Source organism: Leucoraja erinacea, chromosome 13 (assembly GCF_028641065.1).
Source record: "Leucoraja erinacea ecotype New England chromosome 13, Leri_hhj_1, whole genome shotgun sequence".
Classification (NCBI taxonomy): Eukaryota; Metazoa; Chordata; class Chondrichthyes; order Rajiformes; family Rajidae; genus Leucoraja; species Leucoraja erinaceus.
Genome location: NC_073389.1, coordinates 40,718,140 through 40,733,228, shown reverse-complemented (window position 1 = coordinate 40,733,228; position 15,089 = coordinate 40,718,140). Strand labels below are relative to the sequence as shown.

Genomic DNA, 15,089 nt, shown 5'->3' with positions numbered 1-15,089 from the left:
CTGAGTTGGATGATCAGCCATGATCATATTGAATGGCGGTGCAGGCACGAAGGGCCGAATGGCCTACTCCTGCACCTAATTTCTATGGTTCTCCTTCTCTCCTTCTCTCCTTCTCTCATTTCCACTCCAGAGCAGGGGAATCGAGGACCAGAGGATCTGATAGGCATTTTGAGGCAAGTGCCCTCCGATAGATCTCTTGATGGGAAAGAGATCCGTACTCGTGATGGAACAACCAGCGTCCACCACTTTTTGTAATCCACTTTGTTTCTGGGCTGGAGTCGATGAATATCAACTATGTGTTTTTATAGTCAAAGTGGTCTACTAGAAATATGGAAAGTAGGTGCAGGAGAAGACTATTCGGCCCTTCGAGTCAACGCCGCCTTTCAATATGATCATGGCTGATCATCCAAAATCGATACCCTGTTCCTGCTTTTTCCCTATATCCCTTGATTCCGTTAGCCATAAGAGCTAAATAAGAGCTATATCTAACTCTTGAATACAGTAGAGAGACAATGGGCGTGCAATCCCCATTAATCTATTGTCACAATAGGCAATTTGTAGCAAGTCTACAAGTTCTTGTTTGATAGAGCAGGGAGGTTCTACTGCAGTTGTACAGGGTCTTGGTGAGACCACACCTGGAGTATTGCGTACAGTTTTGGTCTCCAAATCTGAGGAAGGACATTATTCCCATAGAGGGAGTGCAGAGAAGGTTCACCAGACTGATTCCTGGGATGTCAGGACTTTCATATGAAGAAAGACTGGATGGACTCGGCTTATACTCGCTAGAATTTAGGAGATTGAGGGGGGGGGGATCTTATAGAAACTTACAAAATTCTTAAGGGGTTGGACAGGCTAGATGCAGGAAGATTTTTCCCGATGTTGGGGAAGTTCAGGATAAGGGGTCACAGCTTAAGGGTAAGGGGGGAATCCTTTAAGACCGAGATGAGAAAAACATTTTTCATACAGAGAGTGGTGAATCTCTGGAATTCTCTGCCACAGAAGGTAGTTGAGGCCAGTTCATTTGCTATATTTAAGAGGGAGTTAGATGTGGCCCTTGTGGCTAAAGGGATCAGGGGGCATGGAGAGAAGGCAGGTACGGGATACCGAGTTGGATGATCAGCCATGATCATATTGAATGGCGGTGCAGGCTCGAAGGGCCGAATGGCCTACTCCTGCACCTATTTTCTATGTATCTATGTAATATGCTCCATAAGCAATATCTCAAAGTACTTCATCACCACTGCCTTTAGTGCCACCAGTCAGTGATCATTAAGACATGTCACCTCCTTACTGTTTTTGGACACCAGTATTATTGATGCCTTTTTAAAGCAGATTGTATTTCAAGTAAATAAGATTATATTTCAAGTATTTTGGCAGAAGATCTCTATTGGTATTAGTTTTCCCTATTTCTGTTGCCAGTCACACCTTCATACAGGTTTTCCTTGAAACACCCATCAGCCCACCATGTCCACGCTCATTGCCAAGTACCCAAGTACCTATCTATACTGATCTTATTTAGCAGCAGTTGGTCAGTATCCTGCTAGATCATGATAATTCACGTAGATATCAGGCTAATTCCTAAATGTTGTGAAAATATCTGCTTTAACCACCCCATCTGAATAGTATCCCAGATTTCAGCCACCCTCTGGATCAAATAAATCTTCCTCTGCAAATCAATCACATGTTAATTTTGATTGCCTCATGCTATCTATTATCCCAGCACCTGTGAGGAACAAACCTGGTCAATAAACCACATACCTTGTTCAAGTAGCTAGTAGGGTTCTACTGCCACCTAGTGTTTTAGTCTGGCCTCCTTATTTAAGACAACAGAAATTTGGTCAAGCTGCCTGGTACCTCTCCGATTCAGATTCAGATTCAATTTAATTGTCATTGTCAGTGTACAGTACAGAGACAACGAAATGCATTTAGCATCTCCCTTGAAGAGTGACATAGCAAACGATTTGAATAATAAAAAAAAAATAATAAGTGTCCGGGGGGGGGCGGGTGGTGATTGGCAGTCACCGAGGTACGTTGTTGAGTAGAGTGACAGCCGCCGGAAAGAAGCTGTTCCTCGACCTGCTGGTTCGGCAACGGAGAGACCTGTAGTGCCTCCCGGATGGTAGGAGGGTAAACAGTCCATGGTTGGGGTGAGAGCAGTCCTTGGCGATGCTGAGCGCCCTCCGCAGACAGCGTTTTGCTTTGGACAGACTCAATGGAGGGGAGCGTGGAACAGTGATGCGTTGGGTCACCACCCTCTGCCTTCCGGTCGGAGACAGAGCAGTTGCCTCCATACTTGATGCAGTTGGTAAGGATGATGTAGGGCCAGTTTGATGTACCAGGATAACTGACTCCAGTAGTCAGTTCCAAGATACTGAAAATGCCGATGTGTCTTTGGTTGGCCAGCCTGCATGCATCACTTGCTGTGTGAGCAATACCAATCCTCAAATCTTGGAGACCTTTTAACTGTAAACAAACCAGCAGGCAGGTCCAAGTGTCTTGATAATGAGAAATACAATCAGCACAAATCTTTTCAAAATTCTTCCACTAATTTCAAAATGAACCAACATCTGCGAAAAGCATCTATTACAGAGTCACTTGAAAGTTGGGTGAAATAGCAGGTCTTGCTTATTTTTTTGCATTATTCCAATCCCTTTCAATGTGACCCAAAGCCAAAGAAGTAATTTTTTTCTCATCCAAAATAAGATCAAACTGTACATTAATAGTCATATTGTGCTCCTCAGCAGAACATTGTAAACCCCCAGCATCTGTCCAAAGCCATTCAGTCTTTTCTCTTGGCAACATTCAAAGAACTCAGGAAATCTGTGCGTCCATAAACTTCAGTTAAAGTCACCATTAATGAGCAACTAATATACATGGAAGGGTCTGAAGAAGGGTTCCAACCTCCTATCCTAATTTCCTAAACGTCACCTATCCAGGTTCTCCGGAGATGCTGCCTGATCCACTGAGTAACAAGCACGTTGTGTGAATTTTTCAGTCATTTTCTGTAAATCAGGATCTGCAGTTCATTTTTTTTCTACATGGAATGGTCATTGACCTGAAATATGAATTGTGTTTCTCGTTCCATGGATGCTCTGAATGTTTCCAGCACTTTCTGTTTCTCTTGTACAAATTACCAATTTGCGACTCCTGCAATTAAATCTAGGATTGATGGGTTTGAAGATAAGACACACAATACTGGAGTAACTCAGCGGGTCAGGCAGCATCTCTGGAGAAAAAGAAAAGGTGACGTGTCAGATACCTTCTTCAGACTGAAAGTAGGGGGGAGGGGAAGGGGGAGAAATAAACTGGAGGTAAGAAAAGGCCAGAACAAATCAGCGCCGGCAACAGATGACCTCAGGAAGGGTGGAGCCCATAATCGCCCATTGTTGGCTGGGGAAGGCGTGATAACAAGAGAGATATACAAGGATTCAACAGTGGAACTGGTAGGACGACTAGGGTGGGGAGGTGGAAGGACGACTGTTGCCGCCCTTAATTTCCATAGTTTATTCAACTTTAACCTCAAAACTGCAGATGACAAGAAAACTCTAGTTAGGTCAGGTAATGAGAAGAAAGCAGAGTTAGTGTTTCAGATTAATTACTTAACTGCAGAACAAATTTTCTGCAACCAACCAGGAAACCAGATTTATAGAAGATATTAAATTCATTTCAGGTCCTCAGAGCTTTAATGCACAGATGATGCATTAAAGGTGAGATGATGTTCCTGAAAATTACACAGGGCCTTATTCAAACATCTAAAGAGGCCAAAGAAAGAGATGAATGTGGAGATGGGGTATCAGGACCTACAATGTCTTGGGTGGAAATGGAACATCATCTGTCCCATCTTCAGACAATTCCTCCAGCAGTTTGATTTTGGCTTGAGATTCCAGCATCAGCAGTCTCTTCTGTTTCCATCCTAATAATCAACTGTTCAGGCCAAATTTAGGAAATATTTAGTTCTGAAAGTAAATGTCTGCATTAATGATAATATAGAATTTTTAAAAGATTCCAAATGTTAAAGGTATTCCTCTTTATCTACTATAGGAACTACAGCTGATATTACAGCCAAAGACTTTTTAGCTGCAACCTCCAGCTGTTCCTACAGCGGAACCGCAGTTGGGCATATTTAGAAAATAAAGGAGAATCAGAAAACTTGTCCGAATTGGATAAAAGTTTAAAGTGATGTATAAGGTGAATAAATATGGTCATGATAAATTAGTTCATTATGATCAGAGCATAAAATTAAATGAATGAAAAGTAAAGTTAGATGTTTTGGAAACAATTGATTTGTTCCAAAGTATCTGCCAAAGAATGTGGCAGTGGTGGAGGGAAGGGGAAAAATTGGTGTTAATCAAGACAGTTGCCTTGTCCTGATTGAGAGCACTTTTTGAGGGTTGTTGGTGCTGTATTTAGGCACAATTATACCAAGTATAAGAGTGTAAGTAAGTAGACCACACCGAGTCCATACATAAGTGTCACCGTGTTTTAGGTGCCTCGTTCATGTTACAGAGAATCTGGGAAGTGAGATGACTTGCTTACCAAAAACGGGCATTAACTTGTTTATTAAATCCTAGACCACATTTATGATTCTTCGAATAGCTAGCCTCCCAACTGTTTCTTTAGAAAATTATATTTGTTTAATGGTGGCCACCCCATCCCCAGACTGTGATGGTAACAAATTAGGAGATGGTAACATTATTAGATATCCTGGGACATGACAGACCTCCTCTTGCCTGGCATTAATGTGATGTGATTGTTACAACTACCTGCATGCCATGCCTGAATGTTTGCCAGGTTTTGGCACACATGTGCATAGGCTACTACATTATTTGAGGAGATGCAAAAGGCATTGGACACTGGGCAATTATTAGAAAATAGCCCAACATTGGTCTTGTTATTGGTTGCCCTTATCTTAACAAATGATGTCCTACAGTCATTTATGCTTGAACATAAAAACAATAGACATGATAAATTCATTTAAGAACAGCAATTTTAATCTTATTTGGAAATTAAAGACAACAATATTTTCATTACAATAACATTTAACAGAGACTGAAATATTTAATGTTACATTTTATAATTAAAGAATCTTCATTTCTTTCAGCAATATAGATCGACTAACAATAACGTATTCTTATAACCACTTCAGTACAATTTTAAATGTTTTATCCCCAACGTGTTATGAAAGCATTACAAAGCTTAAGAAAATGAATGCATCTCTGGCAGTAAAACTAAATGGAAAACAAATCAATTTAAAATCAAATATAAACATTCTTTTAAATCATGCACAAATTAAGACAGTTTGGAGATTGTTTTTGGTCCTTGCTGAAAAGAGATAGCATTGTTAACAAGCTCAGTGAATAAATGAAAGAATACAACATTTAAATTAAGAATTTAATCAACTTCAAGAGTTGTGCTTGTTTAACAAAGAAATGTCACTACATAATATATTTCTCAAATAAATATACATTTCATTCACAATATGTACTGCTTACCTGACTATATATTATTTAGGAATGCATAAAGGGAAATCTACATTTATCTACAATGCATTTGTATATAAAATGCTGTTTCTACAAAATAATCTATTTAAAACCTTTTTTTAAAAATTATGGTTAAGCTTTCAGTTTCAAGGTTTCACATACTGCACATCAAGTATAGATCTTTACTCATACTTTGTAAATGACCTGTAAATGGTTAAGATTTAAAAATTGATTAGACAAGTATGGAGATTTGAAAAACTAATTGGGATACGATTCAAAATTCTTAAACGTTTAATGCAAAATGAGAGGTTTCACTTGAGTTGGCAAGAATGTTTGAAATCCTTTTTAATTTTTAACATTCAGTATGCATTGTGCTCATTTGATTGAAGACAAGCAGGCTATCTTACTGCTATATTGGTAGCAGTTGGCAGGGAACAGAAATAGAGTGTGGTAACCAAGAGATGTTTTTTTTTCCCCAGGTGGAGGCATTGACAACATGCTTTACTCTCATGGTTTACAATGAAATATTTTTGTTCTCATCCACTTAATGGTTTAACATGCCTCCATAATAATTGCATTAAGCTAATGTGATTTCTTCTTTCTGTCCAGGACTCCAAACACTCATAAGTTTACAGACACATTAGCTTTTCCAATAACTACCACTTTTCACATCCCAGCTCTGCCCTGTCGACTGGTTAAGGTTAAGTAAATGTTTTTCATTAATCAGTTGTTGCTGGTAAGATATTGACAACTGGGTATTATTTTGGAAGGTTATAGATTTTGGAAAGTGGCTTGGTAGCTGCACGCTGCTTTTGACACCTACTATTGATAACATGGACCAGTAGCTTCCAAAGTGGCTGTCATCTGGTAAGCGCTTATGAGCCCATGTGTACTCAATCAAATCAGTAAAGGATCATGGTTTGTTTGCCTTAATTGAAATATGCATATTTATATCATGTAGCAACATTGACATCCTACAATGCAGATTGAGTATGTAAAAGTACATACCAATATTCTGGCAAAGCAGTTAATAAATGCAGCATGTTTAGCTTTGTGGCCCTGGATCATCTTTCCTCTCATTCTACACCTGTGCATCACACAGGTGTATTACATTTTGAAACGGAAGCACAGTGGCTACAGTTTTTGGTGACAATGTAATCTGTTCCAAATCAACTTTCTACCCAACAACTAGAAAATGTAAATCTTAGTTAAGAATAATAGGCTGGTTCATATTGTAAGTCTAGAAAATGATTTCAGATTAATTTCCAGTATCTTGAGTATAATGGTCTAATGTGCCAGTGTTTTTCTGTAGCAAAAGGTAAATTAAATCAAATATTGAGATATCGAATAATAGTTGTTTTCAATATCTCAACACAAATAGTTATTATGTAAACTAGAATGTTAATTTCCTGATTCTGAAAAATTAAGACATAAAACTTTGAAATATATATTTTTAAATGTTAAGTAGTATGTTAATATCATAGTTTATGAGGACCATTACATTTGGAGACATTAATTTACTACATCTTGTTTGTACAGCAAAATGTGCATCAACCTTGACTAAATATTAATATTTCCATGATTAGACATGCTTGGGATCTGTCCTCAGCCTCCTGTGCTTTTTTTTTCTAATAAAAGTATTCTTCTCTCAAATTAAGTGATAAAGCTTTAAGATTAGTTAAAGTTGTACAGATTTTTTCCTCCTTTAACATTGTTTTTAAACACTATTAGAATATGCATAATGACAAGACATCATTTCTATTTGTAAAATGGTCTAAGAGAAAATAAAAAGCATGGCATTCTATTATTGAGATTGTATTAAATAAACCCACATAGGAATTGTCTTGGAATCCTTCAGGTACCATTACCTAAGCATCAAATTGTTGGAAGCTTCACTAATATTCTGAACCAAGTGTAGTTGTGGCGGACAAATTCAAAAATACCCCAGGAGACACATGGCACCAATAATTTCTCAAGTAGAGCTTAGACTTGATTATTTTATCTTGATTTGCAAGGTTTATATAATTGAAAAAAACATAAATATGAATAAAGTACGTGACCTTTCGATAAATGAAAAACCCGACACTTTTATCATTGCACAACTCCAGCAGAATTTTTGCTATGATGTTGCTGCAGATACCTTAGGCATATGATGGTGGGTAGCACTAGGGAATGGGTTACAATTTTATCTTTGACTGGGACATGAAGTGGAGCCACATTCTTGTCAAATCAATGCAAAACTGATTTCTGGTTCTCTATGAGCCGGTTTCATATAATGGCACAAACCAATTCCATCCCACTGACCTTTATTAAAAATGTCAATGTAATTTTTTACATTTTTATATTTTGTACACCTTCATAAAACTATTGAACTTTTCTAAATTGAACCTTGCCAACCAAAAGTCAAGCCATTGGCCCATTCACATGAGGTATTATTTATTATTGATAATCTATTTTAAAAATGGAGGGCAGGCCAAGATGAATTGCCCTTGCATAGAGCATATGTGGGTATTCAGAAAGGATAAACCTTCGATATTCATGAAAAGTATCAAAACTTCTTAGATATGCCTTCAGGTTACTTATTTTCTAAAAAATAGAATCTACCCTGCAGGGACATTTTTGGAAATGACTAAGATTATAATTAGACATTTATTCACAGCCAGCCAACATTTACAAATCACCTAAATTTGTATTCTAATTTTGGTCATTTTGCTGGAAACGAAGCAGAAAAAATTAGATTCTAACAAAAAGATAGATTTCTCCTCTCTTCCATACTCTTCGAAGAATAGAACACAGTATTAAGTTCTGATTATTGCAAAAATTGCACAATGCCACGCTTGGTTGCCAAACTTGTCAAAGGTTATGAATAATGCAGGAAAGTACAGATAATACAGTCCCTTTCCATGCGTAAAGCATTTCATCATAGACACAGGTTTCCCCATAGGAAAGATGTCAACTAAAAATTACCAAAGGCTTTTTCTAAAGGTGTATTCGAGTAATAAAGAAGGCACGGTAATAGCAAATAACAATATTTATCTGGCTACATTTCTTCTTCAGTCTCTAGGGCTTGATCAGACGATTTCAACAGTCCCATTTCCAGAGGATCAATTCGTTTTAACTTTGTATGAATTACCCTACAAACACAAAGAGTGTAAGTAAATTGGGTGAATATAACAGTGTGAATGATACTGATTGCAGCATAATGATTGCAGTCATTATGTTAAGCTTGATCAGTACCCATCAATAGCCTAAACTTTAATTCTGGTGCAACACGGCTGGAATATGTAGCATTTACAAATTACACATCAATTACTCGCCTATGGTTAGGTCTACTCTGAAAGTACCTGTAAAACCCACAGACAAGAGCAGGGCTGGCAGGTACCATCACCTTCACAGTTGCTATGTAATTGTTTAATATCAATTCTTGATCATCCCACACAACAGGTTGCATTGATTCAAAATGGTAGCTTACTATCAAGTCCTCAAGGCAAAATTTGGGATGGACAATAAATGCTGGCATCGCCAGCAATGTCCATGGCCTAAAAATGAACTAAAGTATATCATTCAAATTTTAAAAATAATATTTTTTTTGTTTATTACTAGGTACTGCTTTTATTTATCCATGTCTGTAAGTTACGCAAACCAGTGTTTCCGATTGTCACATTTTTCTCATGCAGAAATTAACATAAAAATATCAGTATAGATTCAGGTTTTCTGGGATCTCAACAATTCCACTGAAGTCTTTTGAGAAATTATTTCTGTAGTCAACTTTAAATGGCAGTAATGCCCTATTAATTAACAATATAGCAGCATTCTTATCCTAGGTTTTTAACACCAGGGGGCAGGAAAGCAACTGTATTGTGAAATAAAAATGCAGGCTTGCGTACACCAACAATAAAGTCAATTTCATTGCAAATAACACATACTTTTGTACATGGAGTAGCAATGCAGTGATACATCATTGTGGCATAACCAGTCATACTTCCCGAAGTTCCGATTTGAAGGATTTTGATTTATGATTGGGATGGTGTTACTATATCATCAATATTGGCATCTTTAGAAGTCAGCACGGTGGCATTGCAAATTGTGCTGCTACCTCACAGCTTCAGTAACCCAGGTTCACTTTGTGTAACCATGCGAGATTCCCCCCACGTGCTCCAGTTTCCTCCCACATCCTGATTGGTCGCTTAATTGGTCGTTGCCAATTATCCATAGAGGGATGGTTGGGGAGTCGGGGTAGAGTTAGTGAGCAATGGAAGGAGAATAGCCTATAGAAATTAGGAGGTGCGAATTTTGATCACCCCAAGAGCCGGTAAACATTTGATGGACTGAATGGCCTACAATGTCAAACTTTTTGTTTCCATTTTTGGAAGAGAAATAAAGAGAAACGAAGAAAGAAAATAACTGTTTTGACTTGGTTATTTGGACAGTGCTTGTACATTTTCCATTTGTTTTAAAGTTGCAGAAGGAGAACAGTGGAGAATGAGAAAAAAATTAAATACACATCAGCTTTCATAAAATTCGAGTTTCTTCATATCCTGACCACTTGGTACCAAGATGAGACATGTTCCAGGGCATTGGCCCACACTTAAGATACTGGTTGTATTTTTGATTTGGGCATTAATGCAAAGAAAAGATATTGCCTCTGTACTGATTGTCCCCAGATTACAGCTGGGTTCCGTTCCTATGAGCTGTTCATAACACAAACAGTTCACAAGTCGCAAGTACGGCCACAAACCAAGTTCCCACATTGCAGCTGCTGATAAATCCATTTTGCTGATATCCCAAAAACGTGACACCATGTACAGACGTTGGGCATTCGTAAGCTGGGGAGAAATTAAGAAGAATGAAAGGTGATCTCATTAAAACACACAAAATGGTTCAGGGCTTGGCAGAATGGATGAAGACTTCCTGGGGTATCTAGATCCAGGAATCACTATCTCAAAAGAAGGAGTCAGATGATCGGGGCAGAGTTTAGAAGAAATGTATTCACTCGGGACTTTTATCTCTCTCTCTTGGATTCTCTAACTGAGAGTATTGTGATGGCTTAGTCACCAAATATATTCAAGGCAGAGATCAATAGAGTTTTAGATATTATCCGTGCAGGAATGGGACTGAGGTAAAAGGTTAGCCATGATCGGAATGGATGATGGAATGAGCATAAAGGATTGAATGGTGTGCTCGTCCTTCCTTATAGCCTTTATGTTCTTAACTACGTTTAGCTTCAGATATGTGAAAGTAAATAGATCTACTTACCAACTGACAATTGCATAGCTGATAGCCATAATGAGAAGCGCAACCATATAATGCCAACAGTAGCACATGGTCACAAACATCATATTATCATGACTATCGAGTTCCCATTGAGATCTTCCATTAGGAGGATATAGAATAAACCCAATCTGTAAAAAGTTAAAAGATGTGCACATTTAAAGAAAAAGATCTAATCTAATCTAATAAATTCATTGTCTACAAATGCAACCATTACACTATTTTGAAGATGCTGGTTTAGTAATAATAACTTTCAGAAAGGAGTCAGACACATAATTGTTACAAAACAGTAGGAAATGCATCTTTTAAAATGGTTTTAGTACATAACATTTACAGCAGTGGATCAATAATGTACATAACAGAGGCACAGAGACTACAGATGCTGGAATCTAGAGCAAAAAACTATCTGCTGGAGAGCTCAGCGAGTTGAGCAGCATCTGTGGTTGGAAAGGAATGGTCGATGTTTTGGTTCAAAATCCTGGATCAGTTGCATACAAAACGCAGTTAAGGACACATTCTGCAATAGGACACTGTGGTACCTGGAAAGGGCTTCAGAAAACATTTAAAGTTGATCAAATTTAGAATGTTCAGCCCAAACATTGTGGGTCGAAGGGCCCATTCCTAATTCAGACATAAACAGTGTGCAAAGAGATGTTGGATTTATACCAGGAAACATAGAAACATAGAAAATAGGTGCAGGAGGAGGCCATTCGGCCATTCGAGCCAGCACCGCCATTCATTGTGATCATGGCTGATCGTCTCCAATCAATAACCCGTGCCTGCCTTCTCCCCATATCCCTTGATTCCACCAGCCCCTAGAGCTCTATCTAACTCTCTCTTAAATCCATCCACTGTCCTCTGTGGCAGGGAATTCCACAATTTCACAACTCTCTGGGTGAAAAGGTTTTTTCTCACCTCAGTCCTAAATGGCCTCCCCTTTATTCTGAGACTGTGGCCTCTGGTTCTGGACTCGTCCAACATTGGGACCATTTTTCCTGCATCTAGCCTGTCCAGTCCTTTTATACGTTTCTATAAGATCCACCCTCATCCTTCCAAACTCCAGTGAATACAAGCCTAGTCTTTTCAATCTTTCCTCATATGACGGTCCCACCATCCCAGGGATCAATCTCGTGAACCTACGCTGCACTGCCTCAATCAAAGGGTTGTCCTTCCTCAAATTAGGAGACCAAAACTGTACATAATACTCCAGATGTGGTCTTACCAGAGCCCTATACAAGCCCAGAAGAACCTCTCTACTCCTATATTGAAATCCTCTTGTTATGAAGGCCAACGTTCCATTAGCTTTCTTCACTGCCTGCTGTACCTGCACACCAACTTTCAGTGACCGGTGTACAAGGCCACCCAAGTCTCGCTGTACCTCCCTTTGCCACCCTTCATCCCAGTACAATCTCTACAAAACTTCCATGATCCAATTAATCATGAGTGTCCATTTTAGTTCCAATTGTTTGCACCTGCACCCACTGATTTGGCCATGAAATATGGATGGAAAAACTAAATTCTGCTTATTAGGCTGGAGGACAAATGATTTGGTCACACAAAACTACCTGTTGCTAAACATGTTCTAGACATTAAGCATTGAGCACTAAAAGCAAGAGGAGCAAGTTGTTTCCATTCATGTTTGTGTCTCTGCAGAAGGCCTCGGTGTTTGAAGCATTAATAAAACCCTATCCCATCTGCATGCTTTCGGTTTTTCCTATTTTCTCTTACTACTGTGTCTTATGGTGCTGTTTTAATCTCATTGTTGTGTCACCATTCTGTCTCCAATGTTATGGTCTTTCCTGTGTAACTCTATCATTGTTTCTTATTCCGTTGATGGTAACATACTGAGTTTAGTGGAGTGAAGAATGTGGTTTATAAATGGGCTAAAAACAATAACTGGGAGAATCCCTTACCTGCCAGAACCAGCTGCCCTGCAGTATACACAAGCTTGTCCTAAAAAGCTCCAGTACTATATTCCCACGGAGAAAGACTTCAAGAAAGATGCTGATGGAGCCACCAAACACAGCCACCAACAAGAGAGTATGGACATGAACGTCAAGCATTTCACGGCCATGCACATGATAATAAAATAAGAAACCTGTAAACAAAACAAAAAAAGATGGATGTTGATTCCTTTATGGTTCTACTAGACTGGATTTCACTAAGTATTTTACTAATGATACAGAGGTCAAAACTTAAGGAGGAATTGAAGGCATAAATATTTGTGACATTCTTCCATTTAACGTGAACAGAAATTAACTGGTGAAAAATAACAATGACATATATTAATTAAATTGCTATTCCTTGTTATTCATAAACCAGCAAATAATTTACTTTTGTCAAACAAGAAACTACATATGCTGCAAAATTGGGGATAAAAAAATAAACTATTGGAGGAATTCAGCAGTTCAGTCAGCATCTAAGGGAATAATATCATCTGTCCATTACCCCATAGATGTTGTTTGACTCACTGGGTTCTACCAGCAGATAATTTACCGTTGTTGCACTTGATTAAGCTTTGTCTGTTCCTCCTATGCAAAAGATTGAATCACGACAAAGATTTTCCTAATCATTTAATAAGGGTATAAGGGATAGACATAGAATTAGGCCATTTGGCCCATCATGTCTACTCTGCCATTCAATCATGGCTGATCTATCTTTCCCTCCTTACCCCATTCTCCCGCCCACATCCACTCTGTCCAAGCCTTTCACTATTCTGTATATTCCATGCTTTGCTACACTATATTCCATCTGCCACTTCTCTGCCCATTTCCCCAACCTGTCCAAGTCATTCAGCAGAGTCCCTTCCAACTATCACTATGAGTTCTAGCTTTTGTTCATCATGGCTGTTAAAAAGCACTAAATAAATGAATGAAACCTGCACAAACTAATGAGCAAGGAAAAAAATCTGTCACGCAACCACTGGCAAAATTCCTTTGCTCTTTTCTATATTGGTGGGTCAAATGCATCCATAATAGCTTCAGTTTTCACCTGCCCAAACTTGCTACACTATCTATATTCAGGGGAATAAAATGCTTCATACACATTCAATCTCAGATCAGGCAACTACTCACATTTGTACAGAAATCTCTATCTATGGACACGGAGGAGTTAAAATATAGGTTGGAAGTAATTGATTAAAGCCAATTAACTTTTAAATACTTGGTTAAAAAATACTTGGTTAGAAAATTCTTAACAAGCAGCTCCAAAGAAATTAAGTCTTGATGCTGTAGATCTACATTTTGAGTTACTAAACCAGAAACTTCCCATAATCCAATGAACCCATTTCCACATGCAGAATTATATGCATGAAAATTATATTTACATTTCATTGGCTGGTTTACTGATATATTATGGGGGGGGGGGGGGGGGGGGGGGGAACAAAGACTGTAAAAGAGAAGATAATCGTTTTGGGAGGTTTCATTCCAAACAACGATGATCTTTTATTTTATTTTTAAATTGTGTCACAGGGCATGTGTGTTGCTGACATAACCAATATTTATAGCCTACCCTGAAATCCTGACTCCCCTTCAAGATGCTGTATTGCCACTCTCTGAAGCTTTTGCACTCTACATAGTGAAGATATTCCCCCTTTATAATCAAATAAGGCGTTCCTGCAAGATTAAAGGAGTTGCAATGTAATCTGTCATCATAATGATGTTTGTGTGTTTTGAGCTAGTCTGGAGGTAGTGGTGCTGCCACATGTCTGCTGCTCTTACAGGTAAAGGAATGTTGCTGATCGTGGGGGGGGTGGGGAGGGGGGGGTGCTCTTGAAGTAGCCTTGGTGAGTTTCCAATGTGTTGTTTGTAGAAGATAGAAGATGCACATTGCAGTCACTAAATAAGAGACCATCATTTAGCACGGAATCTGTTAACGGTTCTCCAGTTTCCGCCCACATTCGAAAGACGTACAGGCTTGTAGGCTAATTGGCTTGGTAAAATTGTTCCTAGTGTATGTAGGATAGTGCTAGTGTGTAGGGATCGCTGGTCGGCATGGACCTGGTGGGCCAAAGGGCCTGTTTCCGCACCTCATCTGTAAACTAAACTAAAGTTACATCAAAATAATTTGCGAATTTAAGAAATAATTTGCAAACCTTCAGCGAAGACTGCAATAGCAAGCATGAGTCTATCCAAGGCTATTGGTATTGCAGGTATTGTATGGACAATAATGTCCACCATACCCGAGATACCATAGAAGAAATACATAGTTGAATGTTGCCAGTTGGACAGATGATTCCAATCGTTTTCCTCATTGTTGTACAGCTGCAAGCCAGGTCCACCAGTGACAAATTGCTCAGACAGCATACCTGTAAAGCAAACCGAAAGATCAAGATGGCAT

At 38.6% G+C, this 15,089-nt stretch overlaps 1 protein-coding gene across 1 annotated transcript in view; it reads right to left on the bottom strand.

The window, feature by feature from the left end:
* Positions 1-6,919: 6,919 nt before the first annotated feature.
* The window catches only part of LOC129702922 (transmembrane protein 45B-like), a 54,951-nt gene continuing 46,781 nt past the window's right edge, over positions 6,920-15,089 (bottom strand). The window contains exons 3-6 of the mRNA XM_055645021.1: positions 14,845-15,057; positions 12,665-12,849; positions 10,737-10,882; positions 6,920-8,614 (exon numbers count right to left, since the gene is read on the bottom strand). Coding sequence (XP_055500996.1) covers positions 8,521-8,614; positions 10,737-10,882; positions 12,665-12,849; positions 14,845-15,057 — 638 coding nt within the window. The 3' untranslated portion in view covers positions 6,920-8,520. The remainder of the gene's footprint in view (positions 8,615-10,736; positions 10,883-12,664; positions 12,850-14,844; positions 15,058-15,089) is intronic.